The sequence below is a fragment of the Hemibagrus wyckioides genome, linkage group LG01 (assembly GCF_019097595.1).
Source record: "Hemibagrus wyckioides isolate EC202008001 linkage group LG01, SWU_Hwy_1.0, whole genome shotgun sequence".
NCBI lineage: Eukaryota > Metazoa > Chordata > Actinopteri > Siluriformes > Bagridae > Hemibagrus > Hemibagrus wyckioides.
In genome coordinates, this window is record NC_080710.1 from 30,138,280 (window position 1) to 30,163,627 (window position 25,348).

At 39.2% G+C, this 25,348-nt stretch overlaps 1 protein-coding gene across 1 annotated transcript in view; it reads right to left on the bottom strand.

Moving 5' to 3' along the window:
* Positions 1-16,978, bottom strand: part of dipk2ab (divergent protein kinase domain 2Ab) — a 55,777-nt gene extending 38,799 nt beyond the window's left edge. The window contains exons 1-2 of the mRNA XM_058399248.1: positions 16,507-16,978; positions 1,866-2,744 (exon numbers count right to left, since the gene is read on the bottom strand). Of these exons, the coding sequence (XP_058255231.1) occupies positions 1,866-2,519 (654 nt within the window). The 5' untranslated portion in view covers positions 2,520-2,744; positions 16,507-16,978. The remainder of the gene's footprint in view (positions 1-1,865; positions 2,745-16,506) is intronic.
* Positions 16,979-25,348: the final 8,370 nt, after the last annotated feature.

Sequence of the window (25,348 nt, forward strand, 5' to 3'; positions counted from 1 at the left end):
CTTGAGGAGAGACATCACAATGCTAATTACTATGGTTCCAGATGTTGAATAATAATAGATGATTGGCTGAATGAATCTTAATCCCTGACAAACATGCTTAATATGTTTGTGTTCTCAAGCACTCAGTTTTGCTTTCTTTACAGTGTTGTCCAATTGACCATTTAAATCCCATCTCACTAGGGTTCTTAATGCGAACAGTGCAGTGAAAAGAAGCTTTATATATCATTAAAATATTGTACTTGACCTCATTCAACCCTTTGTTGGACTCGGCTATTTTTGTAATTAAGCACATGAATTATTTCAATGCATGGCTGCATCTAGAAAGTAGAAGGAGCAAAGAATAAAAGAATAATACTGAGAGAGAGAAGGGCAAAATGAGAGGAAACACAGAGAGAAAACTAGAAAGCATAGAGGTAAATAGAAAAAAAGAAAGAAAAAGAAGGAGAGAGAGTGCGAGTGTGAGCACACGACTAATCAGAATTTATCGACTCGACTCTCTGAGGAGCTGAGCTCTCTTTTGTCTGTCCAAATGCCTGCAGGTGGATGAAGGATCCTGTGATAGATCAGCGGTCAGCTCAGACACCGAACGTCTTCACAAAGCTGTTCTTTTGTTGTTCTGGATCTTCATGAGCCGCAATCAATGCCGGCTGAAATTGGAATTGATTGTCTAATCAGTATGGGAAATCACAGCCAATAACCGGCTTTAATATCTATTACCGTCGTTTCAACACGAGACACTGAAGATGATGGATGATAATATCCCATCTGACACGAGAGATGAGACAGCAGACGTATCTTCCTAATTCCATTTATTTAACAAAATCAGATTCTGCGGGTTATTTTGGAGATGTCTGGGTTATAAATGCAGTTTCTGAACTTAAAACCTACTGACCATTAGCTTTAATAATTAAATATGTGCAAGAAAAAAATCCGAACACATCACAGCTACAGGCAAATCCATCCAAGTGGAGATAGAAGCTGCAATTAAGGCCTTGAAAAGAGAGCAACTACGATTACTGACGAAAGCTTATTTCAGGCTCGAAACACATTGTGGCTTACACAAGAAATACGGCCAAGGAAAGAAAGGGATGGGGAGGGGGGAAAAAAAGCCTATAATTTGCAGCAACGTTTTCCGAGTCCATTTGCACCTTGTCATATTGACAGGTTCCATTCTGCATGGAGAGTTATCAAGAGCAATTCAAGCACAAACATCATAATCAGTCTGTAACCTCACAACTCCTACATTACAGGTAGGTGGCTTCTGTCAAAATGTCGCAGACGGATTGTAAGAACAGAACATGCAGGTTCTAGTAATCAGATATACCGTAACATCTCAGGATTCTGTTTAGGTGCATGGAGAGTATTTAACGGGAAGTGTCGGTACTCCTGAGATGATGACAGAATTAACAAGATTTTTTTTTTTAGAAGGTTTGAACAATTTGGTCAATCGGAACACCTTGTCAGAGGTGGCAAATCAAAATTCATTAGCTTGGCCCCTAGGCAAGTGAAAATTCCAGTGCCCTGCCCAGTTTCATGTTTTGGATGCCTAGAAACCTAAAAAAAAAATGGTAGCTGAGAATGAATTCCCACATAGAGGGTGACTCAGCCATCATAATGATCATTTTCTAAAGAGGTGTCTGAGATAGCATGTAATGTTTGCTTTCTTCAAAGATAATCAGCAAGTAGTCCCAGGTGACCGGGCTAGTGATTTGTCCACCCCTGCATGTATTCATCTCAGCATAGGCAATATCAATCAGTTCAGAATCAATAAAACACTTTTGTTGCCTTGGTTAAAGAAGTATACAAACATAACATTAACCATAACAAATGACTAGACTACCATGAGTACAGATATGAAGACCCACCTGCAGTACCAAAGGCTCAGGGTTAAAGGCCAGTGTCATCAGAAGCTGCATCCTCTCTGTGTCTTTGAGATTTTTCAACAGGAAGCTTCCAGAGTCTTTAGTCTCAGCATATCTCCTGACAATTCGGTCCAGCAGTCTCTGCGAGGGGCAGTGGACCAGGTCAGACCAGCCCTCTACTACGTCAGGGGTCAAGAGGCGAACGTCTCCATTAAGTCGTGCAAACTCTGTCTTGTACATGGCCTGGATGAGATCACAACGAGGTCGACCAGTGGCCCTCTTGCAGATTTTCTGGTCAATGTCCGCCAGCTCCTGGTTCGAGCCAAGACGCTTGAGAACGATGCGCCGCGTGCCTTCCCGAGGCTCACCATATTGGGCAAAGAAAACGTTCTTTACATTGAAGACATCGAGAAAACGCAGTCGGCCCCACGACTCAAAGGATACCTGCCCATTCATGAACTTGCGACACCAACTGGTGCCGAAGCAAGCCGGACACTTGTTGAGGTGGATGAAGCGACGGTCTGTTAGCTCGTTCTTCTGAAAGGAGGCGAGAAGTGTGTGAGTGTTCATCAAGAGCACTACAAACAGTCCCACAATAAAGAGCAGCTTCAGGCAGCGATACACTCTGCCCAGTTTGAGGGGCAGGAAACGCAGCATGGTCAAGCTTGGGACCGGGAAGGGGTGTAAGGTAGAGGGGTGGGGAGGTGAGGAACGTCAAAAGCAGAAATCACTGGAGTTCTATCATTGTGTGCTGGTTCTTCATCTTCATTTGCCAGAGAAAAATGGGATGCTGATGAAGTCTCCCTCTAGGTAGTGCTGAAAGGATGCTGGGAGACATCCTCCTGGATCCAGCTAGGACTGCACCAGAGAATGCTAACAATCCTAAAAAAAAGAATAATAGAGTCAGTGATAGAGATAAGACAACACAAATCCAAGATTCTGTAAGAACAAGTAAGTTTCATTCATTCAAACTTCCATCTTCAGTAACTGCAACCTGGTTAGGGGTGCAGTGGATCCACAGGAACCTATGGTTCCTTCCTATCTCAGAAACCCTGGAAGTGGGATTATACCCAGGATGAGAATCAAAGGACACTATTTGTATTGAAACATGTCGATTAATATACCAGTATGTTTATGGGAGGTTAGAGAAAACCAGATATTCCGGAGGAAACCCAGGCAGACACAACATAGTGCTCAGGATAGAACTGTAAACTAAGGAACCCAGACAGTTCTTTATTAACCATTAATAAATGCAGTAAGAGCATTCATTTTCTGCTGTCCACTTTGGGAAAAGATTCAGAAAATACATATCTCTAAAGCAAATTGAAGATTCTGTGGAGTTTCAAATGACCAACTGGACATCAAAAATGGCTATCAGCGGGAGACTGACAATGCCATATCTGTCTGCAGCCGAGGGTCCCAGACAGAAAAGGGGGAGGGGGCAGCATTACTCTCTACCACCCATCAGAGTGGTACGAGCCAATCGTGTGCTTCTGTCGGCTCGTGAATGCTAAGTGAGTGTTCTGCTGCCCCGAGACCTGGCAAGAGCAGCAGCTCTAAACGATGCAGTGGCTTCATGTCTTAGAGACTTATCTATCTTATGATAGAGAAGAACTATATAGTGGGTAGAAAAAAATGAATTAAAAAAGCAGGTCACATTGGCAGTTTAAATGCTGATCTAATATTAACAACCTGGATCCATCTCAGATGATTAAGCTACCAGACATTTTGACCAAGTCTGTCGTGGCTTTTTTTCTCCTCCTGGGAAAATGTTATCAGTACCTGATTTTATAAAAGTCAAATGAATAACAGCGTAGCAACCTTTCAGATATGAATAAATCTGGTGGGTGATGATCCCTCAGAAAGACATTTTATTTACAGCAGTAGAAATTGGCATACATTGCTAGTGCTTCGAAGTGAAAAATACTGAAGGCAGTACTTTTCATTCAATCAATTCACTGTAGTTTGAAATAAAGAGGTTCAGCTGTGTGTCACAAGGGAAGCCATGCTGTGCAGATCTTAACCTTTGATCAGAGTTGCCTAGGCAAATTTTAATCTTACTTTGAAATCACTGGCCTTCAGGGAAAAAATATGGCCTGTGTCAAAGTTACAGTACAATGAACACTTTTGGAATATTACACATACACACACATACATACATTATATATATATATATATATATATATATATATATATAAGATGAAGAGAACCTTTCCTTCTACAGTCTAGAGAGGATATCCCTGAAGCATGCAGGAGGTCAATGAAACAGTCAGATAATAGCGCTGCAAATTTTGCTGAGAAAAGACAAAACTCAGCACTTGTACTTTAGGAATAACAAACAGTACTTTGCTGGGTTAGCTCAGGCAGGGCTACCACCAACACCTGTTAAAGCCAAAACATTTACTTTAGCACATCTATTTTTTCAGCACATTTCTTTCTGAAAGAGAAATGACTTCCAATATCTTTCCAATGTCTGTGTCATATCCCTGACAACAACATCAAAATGACTCAAACTGAAGCTCTTTGAAGTTTATTAGGTCAGGCATATCAAAAGCACGGTCTTTCAGACAGCCGTTAGCAGACCAGTGATCAATGAGCATGTAGATATTCTCTGCATATTTTAATCTATCTTTGTGAAGTGCAAGGTGATGACAGGCAAGAGGAGCACCACTTCAAAGAGGAAGTCAGTGAGCAGGTACTCCAGTCAACTACATTCACCTCAAGCTGAGTAAGTATTCCCAGGCCATGCCCACAGCCCTGAACCCAAAAGTTTGCCAAAATTAAATAAATGGTGGGGCAACACAGCAGTGTAGTGCGTTTGGGTAGCTGCCTCACAGCTCCAGGATCCCCGGTTCAATCCAGAATTTGGGCCAGTGATGATTTCCTCTGGGTTCTCTGGTTCCCTCCCACTGAAAAGGTCTATTACTTACTCTAAGTTTGATGTGTATGAGGCAAATACACTATATTGCCAAAGGTTTTGGGAAACCCCTCCAAATCATTGAATTCAGGTGTCATTTTTCAGGGGTTGAGCTCAGCCTCTTAGTTCCAGTGAAAGGAACTCTTAATTCAACATAAAAAAGATATTTTGTAGAATTTCATGCTCCCAACTTTTTGGGGTTTGGGGATGACCCCTTCCTCTTCCAACATGACTGTGCACCAGTGCACAAAGCAAGGTCCATAAAGACATGCATGAGTGAGTTTGGTGTGGAGGAACTTGACTGGCCTGCACAGAGTCCTGACCTCAACCCCAATGAACACTTTTGGGATGAATTAGAGCAGAGACTGCAAGCCAGACCTCCTACATCAGTTTCGTCCTACATCAGTGTCTGACCTCACAAATGTGCTTCTAGAAGAATGGTCAAAAATTCCCATAAACACACTCCTAAACCTTGTGGAAAGCCTTCCCAGAAGAGTTGAAGCTGTTATAGCTGCACAGGGTGGGACAACTCCATATTACATTCATGTGCATGTAAAGGCAGATGTCCCAAAACTTTTGGCAATATAGTGTAGGTCTGTGCTTATTGAACTATGATGGACTGGAGTCCTAATCCAGGATTCCCAATATCTCTGGATCCACTGCCAACCTGGTTTAGAAAAATCGCTCACTAAAAATGAATGAATGAAATAAAAGTAGATTTACGCAAGTTAGAAAACTCGTACTTGGCTCGTTATGGTTTTAACCGTTTATTTATTTTGGCCAACATAGTCCTTAAGGCAAAAAGGGAAAGAAAAAGGTTTTATTTTTGGTTTCATGGCTTTAACAACAGTGTCTCTACTTCCATTGAGAATGCACATCACTGTTTTCTCTAGAATCATCCTTTAAACTGAATTTGATTATGCCAATATATGGGAAGACGGATGTGTTCTCAGAAGCAATTTCTGTTCTACCAAGCAAAGTAATTGGTAAATTGGTACAGGCAGCTGGATAATTTGAAAAGGTTTCCCAAAGAATCCTCACTGTATGAGAACAATGGGCCAATTTATCTGACAAAGCCAAAGAAGAAGGAAAAAAGCACCAGGCAACAGAGTCCTGTGGATCAACAGAAAATGAAAATAGTAGGGGCTTTAGTATAGTCTAGTAAACATCAGCGGTTAACACCAACCACAATTACAAAGACATATGCAGATGTTGTGAATTTATGGAAAGTGTGGCTCGGTAATTCTTAGTATGACCCTGGAAAGCATTAACCACCAAGATATCATTATGCAAATTTTAAAAACACACCCAAATAATTTGAGGTCAAATAGGTGCTCAGGATTCTGCATATTTCTATTTATGCGTAAAAGAACAGAGCAGACTCTTAAGGCTGGTTTATACTTGTGAAGATCTGAAGCATGTCTATACATTTGCATCGTGACAGAGCGAGTGTTTAAAGGTGGCACGACCTGAATAATTCCAAAATCCTAACCAAACTTCAGGTGAATGCTGACTAGCTGAGGCATGATGGCTTTAGCAATACTGCCAATATAATTCTTTACTATAAAGACCAACCTCTGAAGCGGCGTTATAGCGAGCACTAACCGTCTGCTAAGTGCCGTGAGAGACAGTAGACACAGACATGTCTGAGTGGAACGCCACTCAACACTGTGGCCAAAGAATGCAGCTCACATGTACAGAGTTTTATTTATATCGAGTTACATAACTATAACATACTTACAGTTCATGTTAGTGAGCTAGCTAAAGTGCTGGAGTCTGTAACACTTACAGTGGAACCTCGGCATACGAATGTCCTCAATTATGAATTTTCGAACTGAAATTTTGCAAGAAATTTACAAATACAAATTTTCACCTTAAGAATTCGCCTCCAGAATGAATTAAATTTCTATGCAGAGGTTCAAAACTTAATAAAATATCCATGCTCATCTTAAGTATTAAGACCGGAAAAACTTAAACGTTTTTCATATCGAATAGCATGGTATATTATGTGAATAAGAAGAATAAAAATAATCAAGCTTATACTTTCCTACACAGAAATATAATTTAAAAAAAAATAAATAAAACATGCTAAATCTATTCTAAAGACGCTGTTAGTCAAGTGGCGTATTAGCATATAAGCATGTTAGCTTGTAAAATACACCATTGGCTACAATTAGATGAAAGTTTAAACTAGAGAATTGCCAGAAAGGTCTGGTCAGTTTGGCTCAATAGTAAGTACCTAGCGTGCTGATACCTAGCGTGCTTTGGAATGAAACATTAGTGTGCCAAATAAGGGCAAAAAAACCTGTACACCAGTGCTAAATACCACAAACATGTTCTCACATCTTTTTTTGGGGGGAAAACACACACAGCCACTAGTCTCTCTGCAGCATTCAGCAATCAGGAGCATGACACATATACAGGCAATGTTTATATTCGCTAATTTGAAAAGCGTACGATATCGAGACACCACCGTAGCATTACACTCCTAATATAAATATAAATACTCATTTCTGTTTCATTTGGGCTGATGTCTAAGCACAAAGCACCCACAATTTGAACACACAGCTACAGCTCACATGCACTTAACAAATATCTATTATGGAGTGTCATGTTTTCATGAAAGTGTTGGCATGAGACGCACTGCCATAATCGCTTACAGAATAATTACCAGAGGACTGTTGGATATAGGTTCATAAATTTGATATATTTTATGATTTTAATTTTAGACAAGCAAAAAAAAAAAACCAAACCAAGCTCAGATGTGGTGAAGTTAGAATCCTGCAGGCACTTAAAATAAGCTAAGTGTGTCTTAGAACATAAAGAAAATAGAAGTTAAAGTGACTTGCTAATCAGGGATTCTAGTCTTGAAATATAAAGACTATATGTTCCAGGCAAAAAAGTAGAGCGTGAAGTTTCTCTTCATTATCTCATTAATGTCAGAGGAATGCTACTGTAGTGAACGTGGTGTTATGCACACATGATGTATAATATAGCATGAATATAGTATTTTGTCATTTTTCACCTTGAAACCTGGTGCTAAACGCACATAGCAGAAATAGATCTCGCGCGGACAATTCATTCAGGCATCATTCACTCATTCTCTGTCTCTCCATGGCTCACTTATTCTCTCTCTCTCTCTCTGACTCATTCATTCATTCTGTCTCTCTCAGACTCTCTCACTCACTCTTTAACTCAATCAGTCTAACTCCCACTTTCTCTCTCTATCTTTCACTCATCGTCTCTCTCCGTCTCGCTTTCATTCACTCATTCTTTCTCTCTTTCTATCACTCACTCATCCTCTCTCTCCATCATTCACTTATTCTCTCTCTCTCTGACTCATTCATTCATTCTCTCCCTCACTTTCTCTCTCTCTCTCTGACTCTCTCGCTCACTCATTAACTCAATCAGTCTCTCTCCCACTTCCTCTATCATTCACTCATTCTCTCTCTCCGTCTCGCTGTCATTTACTAATTCTCTCTCTCTTTCCATCACTCACTCATCCACTCTCTCTCTATCATTCACGTTTTCACTCTCTCTCTTTTTCTCTGACTCATTAATTTATTCATTCATTTATTTATTGTCTCTCTCTCTCCCCCCCTTCTCTCTCGCTCACTCAACCAGTCTCTCTCTCCCACTTTCTCTCTCCATCATTCATTCTCTCTCTTTCTATCACTCACTCATTCTGTCTCTCCATTGCTCACTCATTCTCTCTCTCTCTCACTCACTCATTCTGTCTCTCCATTGCTCACTCATTCTCTCTCTCTCTCTCTCTCTCTCTCACTCACTCATTCTGTCTCTCCATTGCTGACTCATTCTCTCTCTCTCTCTCACTCACTCATTCTGTCTCTCCATTGCTCACTCATTCTCTCTCTCATACATTCATTCACACTCTCCGTGTATCTCTGACTCTCTCACTTAATCTCTCTCTCTCAAGGTGTCTCAAGGGATTATTATGATCATTATAATGGCAAAGACAATGATGACGATGATGAAGAATGTAAATAAACAGTCTTGTAAAGCAGCGTGCTGAAGTTTTACCAACTCCCTTCAGGAAGCAGTATCTAGCGTGTGATCAAAGATGCTACTGATTCATTTGCATATTCAAATGTCCCTCCTGATCATTTGCACGTAAAAACATGAGGGTACTAGAATAGAACAGAACAGATTAGAATAGAATAGTGTTATCAGAAGAGAATAGAGGTTTATCAAAACACCAGCGTTTCTCAAAATACAGACGTTTCTGTTTCATGGAATAGAACAGCGTTTTATCAGAACAGAAACAGAAAGAACAGAACAGAATCTGATCTGAAGAGAACAGAACAAAATGTAATTGGAAAAAAAAAATGAATAGAACGGAATTTTATCAGAGTAGAACATGACAGTACAGTATTACAACAGACTGGAATCCTAACCCTAGACTAGAGTTTTTTATCAGAACAATGTTGGTATAGAACAAAATTCTAACAAAATAGAATACAATAGAAGTTTCAGAAAGAAAGAGAAAGGAACAACGCTTTATCAGAACAGAACAGAACCAGAATAGAATTCCATCACACAAAAGGGAACTGAATAGAATTATCAGGATAGAGCAGCATTTCACAACTATCGAAATATGACAGAAAATAAGAAAAGGATTTCATCAGAATAGAATAATTCTCAGAAAATAACAGATAGAGTAGAAAGAAACGGAGCGAAACGAAACATAACAGAACAGCTAGAATAAAATAGAACAGAACAGAATCGAATCACAAAACTGGAATAGAATAGAATAGAATAGAATAGAATAGAATAGAATAGAATAGAATAGAATAGAATAGAATAGAATAGAATAGACAGCACCATGAACTATACCCATATTTACAGAATTCTATCATTTCTATAAAGAACTCTGAGTGATTGAAGCAGTGCGAGTGAGGAGTCACGAATCAGCTATGCTCTTGGTTAAAACTCTAGTGGTTACAGGAAGCTGAGAAAGTCAACACACTAAAGAAGAAACTCTGCTAGCTAATGATGGCAGCACTTTTTATACAAATAAACTAAAGGTTTTAAAGAGCAGCAGCAGCCTAACAGCTCAGATACACAACGGCTATTGACCTCTGGACAAGTAACTGGAACTTTTCCTTACTAAAGACGAAACTGCAGGCATGACAAGTGAAATGAGCAGAAGGAAAGCATGTGTCATGTTCTCACTACACCGATGTTATTCTACACTGTGAAAGCATTTGTAACGGCGCGAGACGTCAGAACGGCACAATTCTGCCACTAAACACGCTGTCGTCTGATGGAGTGCACTCAAGCCGTGACTCAAACATCGGTGTAATGTCATTTCCTGTTTTAAAAGGCTGAAAATCGCACATATGAGGCTGAAAATGGCAGATGAGTGCGACTCATCACGGATGGCTTGTGGACTTTTCTATTTTAAAAGGTTATTAAGGTACAGATCGAATCGTGCACTGCAATCTAAAAACTAATAACAGAGCTAATTTTCAAATAAGGAACAATCCCAGCCAGATTTATACCAGCGTTTTGTTTCCGAACAGTGTCGATGTTTCGAGTGGGGAATTGCAACATCACAGACCACAAGTGGACAGAGGAAGCAGCTGAGACACTGCACATCACGCACACTTAGCATAAAAACCATGCCTGCAAAACCGCATTTCAGGCAAATGCTTATGTAGACATTTTAACCGCAGGGTTTCTGCTAAAAGTACCAAAATGATGAGACTCAAAACTTCAGTTTATTTATGCATCAATTCTCAACATGGTCACAAGGTGTTGATTAATTTTCCAAATCACAGGTTTATATATTCATTTGTTGGTTCTAACATAAACAATTTGTGTAATTATTAAATATAGTGAACTTTTTGCTCTGTGTAACAGTCAGAGAGTAAAGCTAAGCTGTTGCAGATTGTATATACACCAATCAGGTATAACTTCTGACCACTGACAGGTGAAGTGAATACCACTGAGTATCTCCTCATCATGGCACCTGTTAGTGGGTGGGATATATTAGGCAGCAAGTCAACATTTTGTCCTCAAAGTTGATGTTAGAAGCAGGAAAAATGGACAAGTGTAAGGATTTGAGCGAGTTTGATGAAGGGCCAAATTGTGATGGCTAGACCACTGGATCAGAGCATCTCCAAATCTGCAGCTCTTGTGGGGTGTTCCCGGTCTGCAGTGGTCAGTATCTATCAAAAGTGGTCCAAGGAAGGAGCAGTGGTGAACCGGTGACAGGGTCATGGGCGGCCAAGGCTCACTGATGCATGTGGGGAGTGAAGGCTGGCCCGTGTGATCCGATCCAACAGACGAGCTACTGTTGCTCAAATTGCTGAAGAAGTTAATGCTGGTTCTGATAGAAAGGTGTCAGAATAGTCACAGGCCCAGTCAGGGTGCCCAGGTGGTCATAATGTTATGCCTGATCAGTGTATAGCTGCTGTAATGTAAGCGATAACAGGAACAGGGCAAGTGGTAGCTCTGTGATTATGATGTTGTTCCCCAGACCACCAGGTTGACACTGCTGGGCCCCTAATCCTCAAGTGCTCAGTTATAGAGAAAATAGGAAGGGCTCTGGATAAGGGTGTCTGCCAAGTCTAACCATTGTTGTTTGTTGCACAGCAACAAGTTAGTTTATTTTCTGCATTTGTCAAAGTAAGAAGAATTAAACTCATCAGTACATGTTGTTCTAGGAAAATAATCAGATTCAAGGTGGAAGCGGTAAATCCACTTCAGCTTTGTTGATTATTATCCTATACTGGCACGCTGACAGCACAGGCTCTCTGTGTTCCATTCAAAATACACCCACTTTCCTTTTCATTTCCAGAAATCTCTCTCTCTCTCTCTCTCTCTCTCTCTCTCTCTCTCTCTCTGACAGCCTCTGGTTTGAATTATTACCTGTGCTGCCTTCATCTCCCAGCGCTGGTCAGTCCGTGCCTGCCAGAACTCGGCGAGTGTTCACATCGCCGCTGACCGAGGAGAAATAAGCTCACACTGAGCCCACGCTGTACCACAGAGCGCCTGGCACCGGCAGAACAGAACACTTTGTCGATCATTATCCTTTTCAAATCACGAGACCTAAACTTGGCCAAACGAAAGAGCTGAGTCACAGACAGGAGATAAATGCTGCACAAGGCGGGGAGATAAAACTGACAAAGCTGGCCGGTGTACGAGGAAGCTGAGAAAACTGAAACTGATATAAACTTCCATGATGTGTTTGAACAACTGCATTCGTTCGCTACCTTGTACAGGGACACGGTATGAAAAGCAGGTTTGGATCAGGAGACCGGGACAAAAGACTTGCAGACGATCAAAAGTGTCTCACAAATAAATAAATAAATAAATTTAAAAAACAACTCACTAGCCATAATTTTTTAGTATTTTAGTCAAGTTAAATAAATAAATAAATAAATAAATAATCATCTGTACATTACTACAATACATCCGATTTGCATTCGGCGACGCCCACAAAAAATCCATAAAAGGCAAAGCTCACGTGGATGAAATGACGAGTAAACGACAAACTTTTTCAGAAGTAAAACTTAATTAGACTCACGTCTGTGCCGATAAAAAATATTCAAGCTAAGTACATTACGTAACAGTGTACCAGCATCTGAAAAGGTCAGAGACGAATCACAGAGAAGTTAAATTAGGTGTTAATTAAATGAGGTGATGATGGAATAAAAAAAAATTAAAAAAAATAGCGTTATATGAAAACGGAGGAGAGAAAAGTGTCCAGGTGATCGGGAAGACGAATGTGAACACACGTCGCTGCTATTTTTAAGTCGTCTCGGCAGACGTGGCGCGTCTAAAGTGCTGCGCTGCATTGAGAGAAGACGGCGAGATAAACAGAAGAGATTTAGAAGCCAGCTTTCATCCTCCAAATACGTCTTTATACATCCTCTGCCTCATAAGCCGGCGCTAAATCCTCCGTCAGCTGAGGTGTGTGTTTGCGCTTTACAACCATCCTGTCCTCCTTCTTTACTCAGAATTGAATGATTAGTAAAAAAAAATAATAATAATAATAATTGGACAGCTTTCTTTATAAATATGCTAGGAATATAGAAGGACTAGTTTTCACAGCATGTCGCTCTGGATGAACGTAATAAGAAATGAGCAGTATATTCATATAAAAAGTGCAGAGATTCATACTTACGATATGATTTGGAGACTTTTGTGCAGGAATTTACACATACAGGAGCACAAGGAGGACTTTTATTCACATGAATGTAAAAAATGTGTTACGAATTTCTCGACACAATTCAAACGTACCCAATTCATCACATGACATGAGCACACACTCCCTCTTTCTTAGGGTGTGGGATGAATCTCTGAGACCATGTTGTGTTTCTACGTGTGTTTTTTTTTGTGACGTGTGTGTACTCTTTATCCCTTCGTGCAAACCTGTGTAATTATTCTGTAAAGTAAGCAAGCATTTAGTGCATTTACAAAAACGTCTGTTCACCAAGGTGCTTTAAAGAAATTTCCACTAATCGCTGCTCTCTAACTAAATAACTTATGTAGCTACACACAAACACACACACACACTACTGTGATGATCTGCCACTGAAAAGTCATGCTCTGAGATCTCTACATTGATCCGTTTATAAAGATCACGTTGTGTAAAAAGCCAGTTTAACAAACCTCACTAAACACGACTTCATCGAGTAGCCTGATAGCTACGAGATGGACCGAAATAAGACGCGTCAGCTCAGTCTGTTAACCGGATCAGGTCTTTTAAAATGGCCTACATGCTCCGGCTCTGTCACGTCATTATCATCAGAACAGAGAAGATCAGCTCAGGAGAAGCTTCAACTTCCCTCAGACCATCAGACTCCTGATTACAGACAAATTCATCTTACAGATCACGTAGGACTCTAGAAACAACTCTACACACTGCACTGTGTACTGTTACTGTTACTACACCTAACACAACCGTGCATTTTGTACATCACCTTTTGCAGATTTCTGAACAAATATCCTATTACAGTGGAACCTCACTATACGAATGCCCTCCTTTACGAATTTTCACCTTAAGAATTAAAATTTTGCAAAAAATTTGCATCAACGTAAGAAGTAGTTTCGGCATACGAACAAACCAGAACGAACGCTGGCTAAGTTGCGCGTATGCCAGGGAGCCGTTCAGAACTTGTTAGCGTCAGTGTAAAGCCAAGCGAAGAGAGTTTACGAATTTTACGTCAGAATTTTTTCAGTCAGTGAAAGCTGTTTGGAAAGAGTCACCCCACGATACCAACGTTGCCTTCAGCATGCGTTCAAAAGCTAGCTGATTTCTCTGGCGTGTTTTTTTGTTGACAGATTGGTGGTGTGGGTGGTCTGTTCTATTTTTAGCCCAAGCTTGGTGGCCTGACTTCCTGTGAGGAGCCTTGACATGGAATGCTTGACTTGGGTCAGTATTGGTCATATTTTTGGGCGGCTGGAACGGATTATCTACATTTACATTATTTCTTATGGGAAAATTTGTTTCGCAGTACAACTAACTAACCTCCAGAACAAATTAAATGTGTATGCCGAGGTTCCACTGTATTTTTAATTTAGTTATCTCTAAAGAGGAGTGACCAGGTTTTTATCTCACTGAAAGTTGTATAGTGTATTCATTTATAAAATAAAGACCAAATAAAATACACTAACCAGAGATTCATCAAACAGAACAAACAGGAATGTCAGCATGTTCAGAGACAACGCTGAAGTTGGAGTTTAAACGTCGCGAGTGACATTTACTTCAGATGACGAGACAGAGACAGACGTGCTAATCAGCCCGTTTCACACTGCAAGATAAAGAGAAACATCAGTCCAGGAGTTGAGTATAAACAGCTGTCCATGTGAAGGATTTTCTCTCGGTCGGAAACCTCGCCTGCTTTAACAGCATCTCGCTCGACCTGTTATCCAGCTTTCCGACAGCGTTTCTGCTGTAATCACTCTCGCCTGCGTGGAAGTGCATCCATAACTCGAGAAGTATTCTCGGGTTCAACCTCAGACGGCGCTCTAGTCCGGATCGAATTCATTATTTTTTTTTAATAGAGAAGCGCTCACTACCTGCCGTTACCTCGGAGCGTGTTCGGCTGCAGTTGCCAAGGTTATCGACTGAAGGAGTCAATAATTTGAGACCACAGACACAGTCACCCAGAGCTGAGGAGTCTCAGTCCGGCGACCACACACACACACACACACACACACACACAGACACAGAATGAAAGATGGAAACAAATCAATCTCTCTTTTGTGCACTAGTTTTTGAACTAATAGAAAAAGAGAAAACAAATCTTACTAGTCGAATTAGGCTTTAATCACACACACACACACAACATCATTACGCTCCATCACAAAGCATAACTTTCCTTTTTTGTTTTCACACAAATTACACAAACACTCCCTTAATTCTCTTAGCTCTCTCTCTCATGTCACTCTATCAGAGTCAATCTGGAAACAAAGCCAGAAGCGAGCAAAGCCGGCTTTGTGTGTAAACTGAGACGAACAATGGCTTCAGATGAAATTCGCACACTCAGTGTTCGCCCTTGTGTTCGCCAGAGATCCGAGCATCTCCATCCTGACGTGTCAAGCTGATGCTTAAACACCACATAGGCTCATTTGCACGGTTATTAGTATGCTTCTACTTTGCATTTTGTTTGGCGAGTGCTTGCATGCAAAGCATTCTGGTTTTGTTTTTGCCCAGCACATGAGCGAGTGTACACTCTTTTACATCTTGAATGCAAATTGCACAGAAGACTTGCTGAGCTTTGGAAATCTGGATCTCTTTACTGTTTTGCAAGCACAGTTTAGTGTTCAGTTTCTGCTCTCGCACACCACCACCACCACTACTACTATTACTACTACTACACTCTCTGGGGAGAAAAGTAAACAGGATTAAGCTGTACCTTTACCTTTACTCTCTGTTGTGCACGTTTAAATTGTTTCCCCTTAGAAATAGAAAACCTTGGAAAAATACACATTAAAGATGCAGAAGACAAGGAAAGGCACAAATTAGCATCCTTTCGTCAAGGTGTGTGATGAACATGTATGACTAGAGACGTATGATTCTCTACAATATCTTTGACATCATATTGAACTATTTCTGTTCGTGCTCCCACTGCGTGACAGTCCAGACTCACTTTAATGCATGCAAAGCAATCTTCTGGTTTCTAAGAAGTCCCCAGCGCAGGGATTTGCACTCTTTTGCACCTGAAATGCAAAGGTTGGGAATAACAATTGTGGAACTGCTGAGCTTATGCAATGCTGATCTCTGTGTACTGTCCTCTTTCATTTTTGCAGTTTAGTGGTTTCACACGGTTCACAGGAAATTACCTTGAGGTTTGATCAGGGTTCTGAGACTGTAACCCTTTCTTAAATGATGAAAAAAGCGTTCACATGCAAAGAGCCTCATGCATTTATGATCCGCTTGTTGAGATGCATGATGATGATGATGATGATAGGCTTTCATTATTTTAGTTTTCACTTTTTTTCCACCCCAAGTGCTTTAAGACAGGCATAGCTGCTACAGTGATGCAAGTAGAAGATGCAATGCATTTGCAACAATAAGTTCAAATGCAAAACAGGAATGGGGTGGAAATAATAATAATAATAATCATCATCATCATCATCATGTGCTCAAAACGGTGCATAAAGCCGATGCATGCATGCGATGTTGACTTAGGTACGGAAGAGACATGTGCAACAAAATCAAAGTGCACAGTGAAAATAAATGTGAATACCAACCTGACACTTTCTCCACTCAGTTTGGAAACAGTGTTTCGCTCACGCGCACGCTTAGGAGCATTTTCTTTCCCAGATGAAGCGTTCAATTAGAAAAAGGAAACAGCTACTTTATGCACGCAAATAAACGTCTACTCCTTTAACGATATGCATCTTTAACGGGGGGGAAAAGTGGAAATAGGATCTTTTTTTCCATTAAGAAGAGATCAGCCTTTGAAAGAGCGCGAGCCACCCAGCCGGTGGTATGTATAATAAACACAGCGCCGTCGATTTGTTTTTGTTTTTTTTTTAAATTATTATTATTCTTTAACTCTCCCGCTGCAGATTTCCCTCAGCTCTCATTCCCACTCCGTGTCTTTATATCTCTGAAAAGCGCCGTCTGCATCGATATCCCTTCTTTTCAGCCTGATTTTCTCGGACAGCCAGTGTTTGATATCGCCGTGTCTCTGCCCACTGGGTCCTAAAGCACCAACAACAGCTTCTAACTCCGACCGTACCCATTGGCGTTTACGACCCTCTCGGTCGCTTTACGTTACTGATTCTTAGGTCACGCGTCACACCCGTATTCGAAAAAAACCCCGCCTTCGGCGCGACGATTGGCTAGTTCTCGCCTTCACGCGCGCAGGCTACGAGGTTTTAGCCAATAGAAAAGGAAGGAATATTATAACTATCCAATCGCAACACAGAGGGCGGGGTTTGTACGAATGCGTGTGGGAAAGATAATCGCTAAACTGTCGTCCCTGTGTTGCTATGGTTTCGTTGCTCTCTTCGGCTACAAAGGAGACCTGGATTTAGCTCCGCCCATTTGTTAGACACACACACACACACACACACACACACACGCACACACACGCGCGCGCGCACCTCCCACTGCCGGTCAAGTAATTCATAAAAAAACAAAACAAAATTAGAGTTTTATATTATTTTAGTTATATTTTCGGTTTGTTTGTTTTCTTTATTCCTCTGGCTAAATTTTATTTTAATTCTAATCTTGTGTACTGATGGCATTTATATGCAACGTTGTACTTCTCTTCTTGTTATATATAAGTTCATATGCAATTAAAAATAAAAAAAATATTTATATCATGTTTAAACAAGTTTAAAAAAGTATATTATAATAAAATAAATAAATATACAACGTTGGGTTGTTTATTTTTATTTGTTTACTACTTTTGTGTGATACTAATTTCAAAGTATAACTTCTTACTTGTTAAGTATTAATGTTTACTTGCTTGTTTATTTGTTTATTTGTTCAGTTAACTAGTTAGTTAGTTAGTTAGTTAGTTAGTTAGTTATCTGTCAGTCTGTTATTTATTTGTTTGCTTGTCTGTTTGTATTTTGCAACTCCCCATTTTATTTGTTTGATTGTTTGTTTGTTGTTATTGTTGTTGTGATGTGGAAGCAGTGAAGACTTTCTTTGTTTTTATAACTCTATTTGTTTTCATCATTTTTATTTGTTTTTTTGTTTGTTTGTTTTCTTGTTTGTTTGTTTTTTGCTCCAGCTTTTTGACTGTAACATGTAAAATCATCATAAATCTCAGCATCCATGTAAAATAAGTTTTATATCATGTTTAAATATATTAACAATGTCCATAAAAAAAAGATGTACGGTGCATCATGTGTTAATTTTAATAAAATTAACAAAAAAAACACATTTTTCAGGTTTGATTATTTATTTTTGTTCGTTTAGTACTTTCGTTTGATACTAGTTTCATTGTACTTACTTGTTAAGTATTAATATTTACTGGTTTGTTTATTTGTTTAGTGAGTTAGTAAGTTAGTTTGTTTGTTTGTTTGTATTTTGCAACTCCCCAGTTTGTTTGTTTGTTTGTTTGTTTGGTGTTATTGTTGTTTAAAAAGAAATAATATAGAACAAGAAAAAAGAATATTCTTAGTGATGTGAATGCAGAAAAGACTCAGTGTTACAGTTTGTTTTATTTGTTTGTTTTTCAACTGTATTTGCATTTTTATTTGTTATTTAGTTTATTAGTTTATTGCTCCAGCTTTGTGTCTTTAACGTGTAAAATCGTGATAAAACCCGGCATCCATTTACAGATACTCTGTAAATTACACATGTAATACTTCATTCTGATTTCCTTGCATAAGTTCAAATTAGCTTTGTTTCATGAATCGGTGATGTTTACATAGTATACCATATGAATTTTACATTTTATCTTAAATTGTACTTTTGTTGAACTTTTTATTGGGTTATATTTTTACAGAGCTGCACTATACATGTGCTATCTCGAGCCACAGTAAAAGACGTGACTGAATGAAGGTTAAGTTGTTTTATTACTGTTTCGCTGAAATCTCTGCAGCACTGAGGGCATTTGCAGCAAGAAACCAGGAAGGATTAAAAACTGCCTTAAATAAATCCATGTAATTTCCTTAATCCTTAAGAATCCTTACAGCGAATGTCCGCTGCTGTTTCATGTGGGCCAAAGTGTCAATGGCTGAAATTTACAGCATAATGTAAAAGTTATTTCCCGATTGGTTTGTCAGCTTTAACTTAAATTATTTGCTTTAATTACCTCTTTTTTGATTAAGGTAACATGTCTGCTGCCTCACACTTCCATGGTTCAGGGTGTGTGTGTGTGTGTTGGATTGGTACCCCATCCAGTGTGTCCCATGCTTTGTGTCTTGTGACTCCAGGTTCTCTGTGACTCAGTGAAACAGCGTTAAAGAAAATTGATGAATGGATTGAACAATATATAAAATAATAATAATAATAATAATAATAATCATAATAATAATAATAATAATAATAATAATAATAATAATAATAATAATTGAATGTTATATTGACATTTCCATCACAGTCTCCTGAACCTCCTTCAACAAACACATGAACCCTGTGATAGGAAATGCTGCTTTAATTGTAGTGTGTGTGTGTGTGTGTGTGTGTGTGTGTGTGTGTGTGTGTGTGTGTGAAATATATGCATGTGCTGCCCTCTAGTGCTGTATTTAAGGTGAGAGACTCTCTTATTTACCTCTATGGCATTTGACAGACGCTCTTATCCAGATATTTATACAGATCACTGAGCAGTTAAGGGTTAAGGGCCTTGCTCAAGGGTCCAGCAGTGGCAGCTTGGCTATCCTGGGTTGTGAACTCCTGACCTTTCAATCAGTAATCCAACACCTTATCCACTGAGCTACCTCTTCTTTTTATCGTGATCAGTAAATCCCCCTTATTTCTGCAGAGCTGAGTATTTTCCACCTCAAATGCTTCACTCTTTACCCTCACTCTCCAGGTTAAAAGTGTGTTAAAAGTTTGTTTGCTCCAGCACACTGGAAAGTCAGCTTCTCTACCATGTTTTTGACTTGATAGTGTGTCCAGAGGTAGCATAAATGTTGTACAATTCACACACACACACACACACACACCTCTATAACACATGTGCTATATAACACACAACATACTCCTGTTCATTCCATCAGGGATCAATTTAAATCCTCAATCCATATTCTTCATCCAGTGACCTGAATACTTAAGCGCTTATTTATTTTATGAACATTTTCCAACAGTTCAAACATTAGGTCCATTATTCAAATATGTACAATAATACTTTGGTGATGTTTTGTTGTTTCCTTCCTGAATTTTCCCCTCACAGAGCGTATTTTATAGTTGAAATGTAAAAAATCTGATTTATTTTAGATATACTGAGGTTTGATTTAAGCACATTCAGTTCAAATACGCAGAATAATAGTTTATCAGCTGTAAGAAATAAGAAATCGGCAATATTTTTAATGGAAGTTGTGTGTTTTTTTCTTTGTAACTAAACCTCAGAGACCTCCTGGTGATCCCTGGATACAGTTTTGACCCAATACTGTCTGTCACTTTTAAAAGGCTTTGCCAGGATTCCACCTACAACCTTTCTTTATTCATTTCAGCTTAATTGACTGAGCTTTATGGGTATGACTGTTATAGCAGTTACAGAATTCCCAAAATATTATAATGACAAAGACATGCATACAATTAGAATTAAAATCGAGTTGCATTCCTGCCTCAGAGCTCCAGGGTCTCTGTGCTTGAGCCTGAGCTTCCTGTTAGTGTGTAGGTTCTTGGTTTCCTTCTGGGGTTCCTCTGGGTTCTGTGGTTTCCCCCCCGCTCCAAATACCTCACAATGCCTGACGGAAGGTCAACTGTTCACAAAATACGTACGTACAAAAGTGTGAACGTATGTGTGCATGATGTTCATTCATGACATGTTCCTCACTCTCATTTAACACCCTGGGTATGCTTCCTCTGAATCCAGCAATCTGACCAGGATAATTCTGACAGACAGACAGACAGATAGTTTACAAGTTACAAGATCCTATGAAAGTAGACACTCAGGACCTTAAGAATTTGTAGTTTTTCGTAAGTTTTTCTGTTTTCCTCTAGCCTAGTAGGGGTGATATATTCATAGAAAAGTTCCAAAAAATCCCCAAATGGTACATTTTTTTCACACAAATGTTTGTATATTCAAAGTAAATGTTGATATCAAACCCATTTCTGCTCGCTGAGATGCTCCAAGTGCTTGTTCATAAGCAGCTAAAATTGATCTTCAACCACTAAAATTCTGTGTAAATTTATCCAACAGAGGGAAAAACAAACATCTCGCACAAAAGCTAACAGAGTCCTGACTCAATTTATATCAGACTTTTGTTTATACTGACTGAAAATGTTCAATAAGTCAATTTCCATTCCAGCAGAAGAATGGAGTACCTGTGTACCAGTAAAAAGGGTTAAAAAGTGGTTAGAAATCAGCAAGGTGTTACAAATATGTAGTGACAGAAAAATCGTCATATTGATTGATTGGATCAGACAGTTCCTGAAGTAGTTCTCAGACTGACAGATAATCCATGAAAGGGGATGGGAGGTGTTGTCCATAGCTGTGTGTGGACCATGGGCATGTCAAGCAAGTCAAGATTGATCCTAATAGCAGCTTGTCTTCATGATGAGTTTCTTCAGCATTTTGGCATCTCCTTTTCCTCTTCACTACAAATAGTGTAAAAACCCCTTTATTTATTTATTTGTTTGTTTGTTTGTTTGTTTGTTTTCCCACAGTCATTACCATTTATTATTTATCTTTTTCAAAACTGTGTAAGGACAGTTTATTATCTCATTATTACAATGTTTTATTCTTATTGAAACATGTATAGAAATTATGATTGTTTACATAAATCTGACTCGCGTCATTATCTTATAAAAATGCAAGCAGGAAAAATACGTCTCTGTGACCATTCATACCAAAACATAACACTATATTTTTCACAGAAAAAAAAAAAGAAATTAAATGCATAATTTCATCTATAGTTTTCATTTTGGTGAGAAACAATGTAGAGCCTTAGAAAGCTACAACGAAATCTTGGTCCCAGTTGTAAAGAGTGAAGTTATATGGGCAAAAAGATATACCTATAATTCCTATATAAAGATATACCTATAACGTATTATTATTTTATATAATACTATATGAATATATGGGTTTCTTTTCACATTTAAATGACACGTTGCATGCATGGAGAAAATGGTACAAACTCAGGATCTGGTGGCAGCACACTGATTTCTGTATGTTTACCTTTCATATTTTAGATTTGCAGAGGAAATTTCAGAAAGCAATAAATCATCCTTTTCTCTCTAACGTTGCAGCTCCGTGTCCTTGGTAAGTTGAAACGACTTTCGTTTCTCTTCCACACTCAGTCCCATCGTTTTGTTCTCCTGGGTATTGGGAGCAGGGTCACTGCTTCCTTCCCATCCATTTCCCACAGAGACGATTATCTGGACAATTTTCGATTGATTTTTTACCTGCGGCCTTGGCCCGTGTCCAGGCTCCTCTGCTGAACTTGATGGTATTGAAAGGAGACTCTTTCTTTTTTTTTTTTTTGAGGAATGATAAAGAAATATGGAATAGCTGTACAACCAAACCACAGTTCTGTAGAATTCTGATGGATTTTTTTTATAACAGCAGCTCTGACAGTAATGCTTCTGCAAATCACACGTTAATACTAATCCTCTCTGTCTAATATTATATAATTTCTATAGTAACAACTCGTTAACACATACCTATATAGCAGATGCGATGCATAATCTAATAAGAAACTAATTACATATTTGTTGTTATTAAAAAAAAATACTCAATGATATGGTGTAAGGAGATGTATACCATTTATGGAAGGAGTCTCCAGTACCAGAGCTTTGTAACAGTAAGAGGTAAAGCTGTAACATCACTGCAGAGTCTTCAAAGAACATCTGGAGATTATATGACAGCTTTGCCTTGCATTTTCAATGATTCATGAGTGTTTCTACCCACGAATGACGTAAACAAATACAAATACGTTATAACGAAATGTATTCTAATGGAAAAAGGACAGAATCGTGACTAACAGCATGTCCCAGCATTGCAACAGATTCCAATAGCATGTCCAGAGAACATTTTTAAAGTAGTAAAATATAGTATATAGTATAAATAGTAAATAGTATAAAGTCGCTGGAAAGATTTAGATCTAGGTTTAAAATGATAGATACTAGCTTAATCTGTCACATTAGACTTAAAAAAAGAAGAATCTCCACAGGGCATCTGGCTGAGACTGATTATGAATTTGTGTGATGGAGCTCTAGAAGAACTGTAGAAGCTTAGGAGTCAATATAAAATTGATATTTGTTGCTATTATATGTAAATGAAAATTCCAAATACATATTTCCTAAACAAATAGAGATAGAGATAGAGATACAGATGAGCACAAAACAAAGAGGTGCATGCGCAAAGGTCTAATAGCAAACAAATCATTATCAAAACAACCAAAGTCAAAAGGAAAATCATCAGACAGCAAACGATTCCAATACACAATCCAAACTGTGGTCAGAAGGCGAGGCAGGATCAAAATATCGAAGACCAAAAGATCAAACAAATCCAAAGAGACAAGGCGAGGTCTTTAACCTGATAATCTATCCAACAAAACATGGCTCAGAACTCATAACAATGCAGGCAAGCTGTAAGGATTCACATTGTGTTTGAAGTCCATGTGTATTTTACAGGCAACAGGCAAGAAATGAGCTTAAAATACACAAGAAGGCATTCAAGTAGAAATATCCAGGCCGGTTAGATGGTGAAATTGTGTTTTAGCTCTATCACTTACCTTTAAGTTCCTGGTTCTGTACAGACCGTCCAACCTCTGTGCATCTGATGTGTGTAATGCAGCAGGTGGTGATATCATTAATGCATAAACAAGTCAAGTCAAGTCAGGTGAAGAAGCTTTCCTTGTCATTTCAACCATATCCTGTATAGCTGACGCAGTACACAATGAAATAAGACAACGCATCACCAGGACCCTGGTGCTACAAAAAAACAACACAGAGATAAGGACTTAAAGTAAGCCAAATAAAGTGCAACGTGTGCAACTCAGTGCAAGACAAAAAGACAATACAGGCAATACAAAACAAAACACTAAAGGACAGATACACAAAATACACAATATAGACAAAAGACCAGTATACATTCTGTATAAATATGTTATACAGTGCAATGTGCAAAATAGGAGAACTGTAAACAAAGAGGGTTCTTGCAAACATATACACTTCTATATAGCAACAATTGGTAACAGTTTGAAATGTGTGCAAAAACAGCAACAATTGAGCAAATGTGCAAAAGAAACATGTGAACAGTTATAATATGGGTGGAGTTATAGACATGTACATGTATGAGTCTCGAGTTCAGAACAGATCAGTTAACACAGTTAAGTGTGTGTGTGTGTGTGTGAGTTTAGTACAGTTCAGTTCTGGATGTTGAGGAGCCTGATGCCTTGAGGGAAGAAACTGTTACACAGTCTGGTTTTGAGGCCTTCAGAAGGCTTCATTACCTCTTTCCAGTTGATGGGATTACTGCATCATGGAGCATCACATCACCAGTTTTTCTCTGGTGTTCTTGGGCAACTAAGAAAATAAAAACTAACAGGCATGACACAAAATGTACTTGTCCTGATTGTCCACTGCTGTTAAAATGAGAAGGTATTATATAAACATCATGTTCCTTCAGGACTATGGTGCTACATAAAACTACAGGACACAACACAAACCTAAGTACACTACACAGTTCTGGATAAAGATTAGATTCAATTTTGTTGTCATTGTGCAACGTACATGTACAAAGCCAATGAAATACACTTTCTTGTGCATCATCTTTAGTAGAGGCTTCCTTCTGGGACGACAGCCATGCAGACCAATTTGATGCAGTGTGCGGCGTATGGACTGAGCACTGACAGGCTGACCCCCCCACCCCTTCAACCTCTGCAGCAATGCTGGCAGCATTTCCCAAAGACAACCTCCGGATATGACACTGAGCACGTGCACTCAACTTCTTTGGTGGACCATGGCGAGGCCTGTTCTGAGTGGAACTTGTCCTGTAAAACTGCTGTATGCCCACCGTGCTGCAGCTCAGTTTCAGGGTCTTGGCAATCTTCTTACAGCCTAGGCCATCTTTAGAGCAACAAATCTTTTTTTCAGATCCTCAGAGAGTTCTTTGCCATGAGGTGCCATGTTGAACTTCCAGTGACCAGTATGAGAGGGTGTGAGAGCGATAACACCAAATTTAACACACCTGCTCCCCATTCACACCTGAGACACTAACGAGTCACATGACACCAGGGAGGGTAAATGGTTAATTGGGCTCAATTTGGACATTTCCACTTAAGGCCTGGTCACACTACAAGACTTTAACCGTCGGCAGATCGCTTTGCTGTTCAGACTACATGACTTCACTGTATGTCTTTTTGTCCTTGAGCTGTTCACACTATGTGACGCTTCGTAAATGATCCACAAGAGGGGGTCGCACACCACACGATCTGACAACAACTCTTGTCACTCAAT